The sequence below is a fragment of the Lingula anatina genome, chromosome 10 (assembly GCF_051362555.1).
Source record: "Lingula anatina isolate TDL-2025a chromosome 10, LinAna3.0, whole genome shotgun sequence".
NCBI classification, from domain to species: domain Eukaryota; kingdom Metazoa; phylum Brachiopoda; class Lingulata; order Lingulida; family Lingulidae; genus Lingula; species Lingula anatina.
The window spans coordinates 17192122-17196834 of record NC_141776.1 but is presented as its reverse complement, the minus strand read 5'-3'; the positions used below and the strand labels follow the sequence as shown (position 1 = coordinate 17196834).

Sequence of the window (4713 nt, the reverse complement as noted above, 5' to 3'; positions counted from 1 at the left end):
TTGCAATAAAAACAAGTGGAAAAGAGACACTTAAGTAGTATGTAGTATTTCGCCATCTCGATTTGACTTCTCTGAAATTTGCCCTTCATGGGGGTGTATGGGGGGGGGGGGTAATGAGTAGAGATGTAGGCAAATTTCGTTAGTAATCAATTCTTAGACTATACTAGAAAAGCACTCCGAGAGCGCAGACCTCCGCCAAGGCAGCAATTTATTATTATTATTGATTATTGATTGATTATTGATCCGGATTACAACCAGAAACTAATCATCTCTTCTATGGCCCACTTCTGACAGTTCCTTAAATTTTCATCAAAATCGGTCCATAACGTTTGGAGTAATGTTGATGACAGTCAGACAGACAGACAGACAGACAAATAGACAAATAGGGGTGAAAACATAACCTCCCTGGCGGAGGTAATAACGGCATTTGGTTTAATATTTTAAATTAATAAAAAAAAAGCCACGTAAACATTGGTCATTAATGGGGATAACATCAAACACACGCTAAATGTTCGTTTTGTGGAGTATTTTGCACTCGCTGTTTCTTTGATTTAAGCATATAACTTAGTTCTTGGAGTTAATTTGAGTTCAATGTGAAAATAATTAGAGAAAATTCATTTTAGTAAAAAAAAAAAAAAAAGCATAGTAAAGTTAAGTCGAAACCAATCTATCTTTTGACTACCCTCTTCCAAGAAGAGTGTTATTATTTGTTAGACCTCAAATCACTGAAATATCAGGTCATGGCATTGCTGATAAAGTTGAAACTAATGAAAACGCCCACCGTAGGCTTGGTTGAATGTTGTAAATGTGATCCCAGTTGCACATTAGTAGCACATCTAACGCAATGACTTATTGTAGTCAATGGTTGTAGTCAATGTAGTCTTGCTGCCGAGTGAGCGACCTCAGAATCTTACTATCCACTAGGAAAAGAGCCATCTTCAAAAAAAAAAAAAAAAAAAAAAAAAAAAAAAAAAAAAAAAAAAAAAAGGGAGGCACTTCAGTAGCATGTAGCATTTTGCCATCTCGATTTGTTTACCCTGAAATTTACTCTCCACGTGGGTATATTGGGGGGGGGGGGGGGATGGTAATGAGTACAGGTGTAGGTAAATTTCGTTAGTAATCAATTCTCAGATAACGGCATTAGGTTCAATATTTCAAAATAATAAAAAAAGTCATGTAAATATTTGTCATTGATGGGGAAAGCATCAAACAGAACCTAAATGTCCGTTTTGTGAAGTATTTTGCACTCCCTGTTTCTTTGATTAAAGTATATAACTCTCTTGGATTTAATTTAAGTTCAATGTGAGAATAATTAGAGAAAATTTATTTGAGTAAAAAAAAGCACAGTAAGGTTAAGTGGAAACCAACCTATCTTTTGACTCCCCTCTTCCAAGAAGAGTTTGAATATTTGATAAACCTCAAATCACTGAAATATCAGGCCATGGCATTGCTGATAAAGTTGAAAACGCCCAACGTTGAATGTTGTAAATGTGATCCCAGTTGTACGTTAGAGGGTCATCTAACGCAATGCAGCATTGCAGTCAATGGTCTTTTATTCTTGCTATCTACACAGATAAGAGATATTTTCAATAAAAGAAATGAAAAAGAGACATCTAAATAGTGTGGCAGTGGCGGATTAAGGGGGGTGTCAGGAGGTCCTAACCCCACCCCCTTCGATTTTTGAAGAAAATAAGAACAATGGTCCCCTTTTGAAATTAGAATTTTGACTAACTGAATCAAAGTTCTAAACCGCACCAAATAGCACCCTTCGCCCTCTAAAATACAATAATATAAGGGGGTGGGGGTATAAGGGCCGGCTTCGAATCCACGAACTGTCATTCTAAAAAAAAAAAAAAAAAAAAAAAGGACCCCTCCTTTCAAATAATCCTAGATCCGCCCCTGAAGTAATTCCTGGAAACGAAATTTGCGCTTCACCTGGGGGGTGGGTGGGGGGCGGTATGAGCATAGGCGTCTGTGAAATTTGTTGGGAATCAGTTATCAAACACAATGACATTTTGTTCAATATTTTAAATAAATAAAAAAATGGCCGCGTAAACATTGGTCATTGAGGGGGAAAACATCAAATATACGCTAAATTTTGTGGAGTATTTGGCGCTCCCTCATCGCTTTCATCCCTTTAAGGGCAAAACTTGATTCTTGAGTTTAATTTGAAAACAATAAGAGAGATTTTATTTTGAGTAATGTTCTTACACAGTACGCAGCCAAGCTAACCGATTCTGGATATTTTTGTGCGGAGATAATTTTTTAACTAAATGACTGCTCTTACCATAAGTTGACCGTTACACAGGTACAATTTCTTATATATTTATTTATTTATTTACGCTCTTTCATGTTTGCACGGCCATTTTAATTTAAATTAAAAGCTGTGACAAATGTTTGGTTTCCTCTAGAAACATTCAGAAGAACAGAACCTATTTCCTTGGTTTTATTGTAATTATACATCAAAGAAAGCGTAGGCATAAGTATTTCAATTGAAAGAACAGTTTTCTAAAACCAAACTAAAACTGACCTCAAAAACTAAGCAACCTCCTGCTATTATTTTAATTAACTGTCCTGTTTTGGTTGTCAATGGTATAATGCAATCACTTTACAATATCCTTGAATGTTATTTAGAAATATGATTATTCTACATAACTACTTATTTTTCCTCTACAGACCACGGAAACCACTAAAATTAAAGCATCTGAAGAAAATCTCCTCTGAATTATCAGAAAGACAAGGCGGTATTAATGAGTCATAATTTGATTAGTTGACTCGGGACAAAGCTACTTACTTAGAAATGGTATTTAACATCAAAATTCAACGAGCCAAGCAATGATGATAATAGCAGGAAATTGTTTTTCAATCGACGAAAATTACATTTTGCGCAATAGTACGTTTAGGATACCTTGGTGGGGTTGGGTTCTTATAATTGTAGAAAATTGTGAAATAAATGACGGCTAACTTTACTATTTCTATGAAATCAATCACAGATAGCATCACGAATGAAAATTATCAAACACAAGCAGAAATATTAGCTTACGGCCAACCTGGCTAACGAATAGCATGCATAGATATCTGCTTCTTTTGAAACGTTTTATCTGCAGGAAGCCGAGCCAAAGCCAACAATGACCAAACTAAGCGTAAGGGTAGAAATTCCTTGGTGCTGTCTCGAAGCCGAGTTGAACCGTCCTTTTTTCCGGTATTTTGGTGTGCTGACAGTCTTGGGACGGTGTGTGACGACATCCTTGGTTGATTTGGTGGAATACTCTTTAATCAACCATTGATATGGTGACATGAAGAGCAGACGATTTGGAGTGCCGACGGCCGAGGGAAGGATGGTGACGGCATTTTTGATAGATCTCCAAATGAGCCATTGCTTGATCCTTTTTGGAGTCGGGGATGTGTCGTGGAGAGCTAGGAAGCGCGCGACGACGCCGGTGACGTGTGGGGCGCTCATGGAGGTACCGCTCATTTTCCCGGCTCCGTTGTTGGGCAGCGTGGACAGAATCTGGTATCCTGGTGCTATGATATCAACACAGTTGCCGTGATTGGAAAAATTACACAGTCGATCGTTATAGTCCGAGCATCCGACAGTTATGGCGTCAGCAACACGGGCGGGGGTATGATTGCAAGCATGGTAAGCGTCATTACCCGCTGAAACAACAATTGGAATGCCCGCCATTTTAATAAGTTTTATTATAGTCTTTTCTACAACTGTTGGCTCACTACCATTGAAAAATCCCCCGAGAGACATATTGATGACTGATTTAGCTTTGCTGTCCTTTGCTTTTCTCTGACTATGATCCTCTTCTGTCCAATCCAATGCTTTAATTAGGTCGTCGAACTGGAAACGAAATTCATATTTTCCACTCCTAGGATTCCATTTTTTGGTGTCGGCTTTGACAGACACTATTGTTGCTTTTTTAGCCACGCCGTACGTTTTCCCGCCAATCGTGCCAGCTACGTGTGTCCCGTGTGTTTGCTCAGGGTCTTGTAAAAGATTTACGGGGAAGTCCGTATTGTTATTAACTGCATTGAAACCAAAGTGGGCCCGCCCTTCAAAGTCTGGGTGTCTAACGTCAACTACACTGTCGATAACATAAGCGTAAACCTCACTGCCTGCGATATCGTCGTATTCATAGAATAGTTCTCCAGATAAATTCAATTTTTGTCTCTGACTTATCCTTGCCAGGCCCCAAATGCCCCACGCAGTATTGTTGTCAACGCGCTGTTTTTTAACCTCCAGATAGGCGGCATCATTCAAGATATAACGGTTAGGCCAAACGTCTTGAACTAATCGATGTACCCGGATGGCTGAAATAGCACTCTGGGTCGTGTTGAGGGCCATGCCCACGAAGTCGAAGATTGTGTATTTATGGAAGATGATCGCCCTTGGGTCTTGTGACAACGCAAAATCTATCAGAGTTTTGATGGCGGCATCAGGGTCCGACCCGGCAACCGATGGTTTAAGTTCGACGATATATTCGTTGTCTTCTATTCCTGTTTGACTCACGACAGGCTGTCCGCGAACAAAAAGCACACTGAGGATCATAAAATAGATGAACGAAAAGGCGGCCATACTAGCAGATCGTTAAGTGTGCGCCTAAATGTGCTAGTATTGCTTTAAAAAGACTCCGAATAACCCGCGTGCTACTGTCGCACGGTGAAGTTGAAACTAACCTATCTTTTGATTCACCTCTTTCAAGGACG

The 4713-nt window shown here is 39.2% G+C and overlaps 1 protein-coding gene across 1 annotated transcript; it reads right to left on the bottom strand.

Moving 5' to 3' along the window:
• Positions 1-2487: 2487 nt before the first annotated feature.
• On the bottom strand, positions 2488-4713 carry LOC147759698 (uncharacterized). Its single transcript, XM_086997743.1, has one exon. The coding sequence runs from the start codon at positions 4580-4582 to the stop codon at positions 3098-3100; it is 1485 nt and encodes a 494-aa protein (XP_086853869.1). The 5' UTR covers positions 4583-4713; the 3' UTR covers positions 2488-3097.

Excerpts from the sequence above, each read along its gene's own strand:
- LOC147759698 (XM_086997743.1), bottom strand. The coding sequence starts at position 4,582 with ATGGCCGCCTTTTCGTTCATCTATTTTATGATCCTCAGTGTGCTTTTT.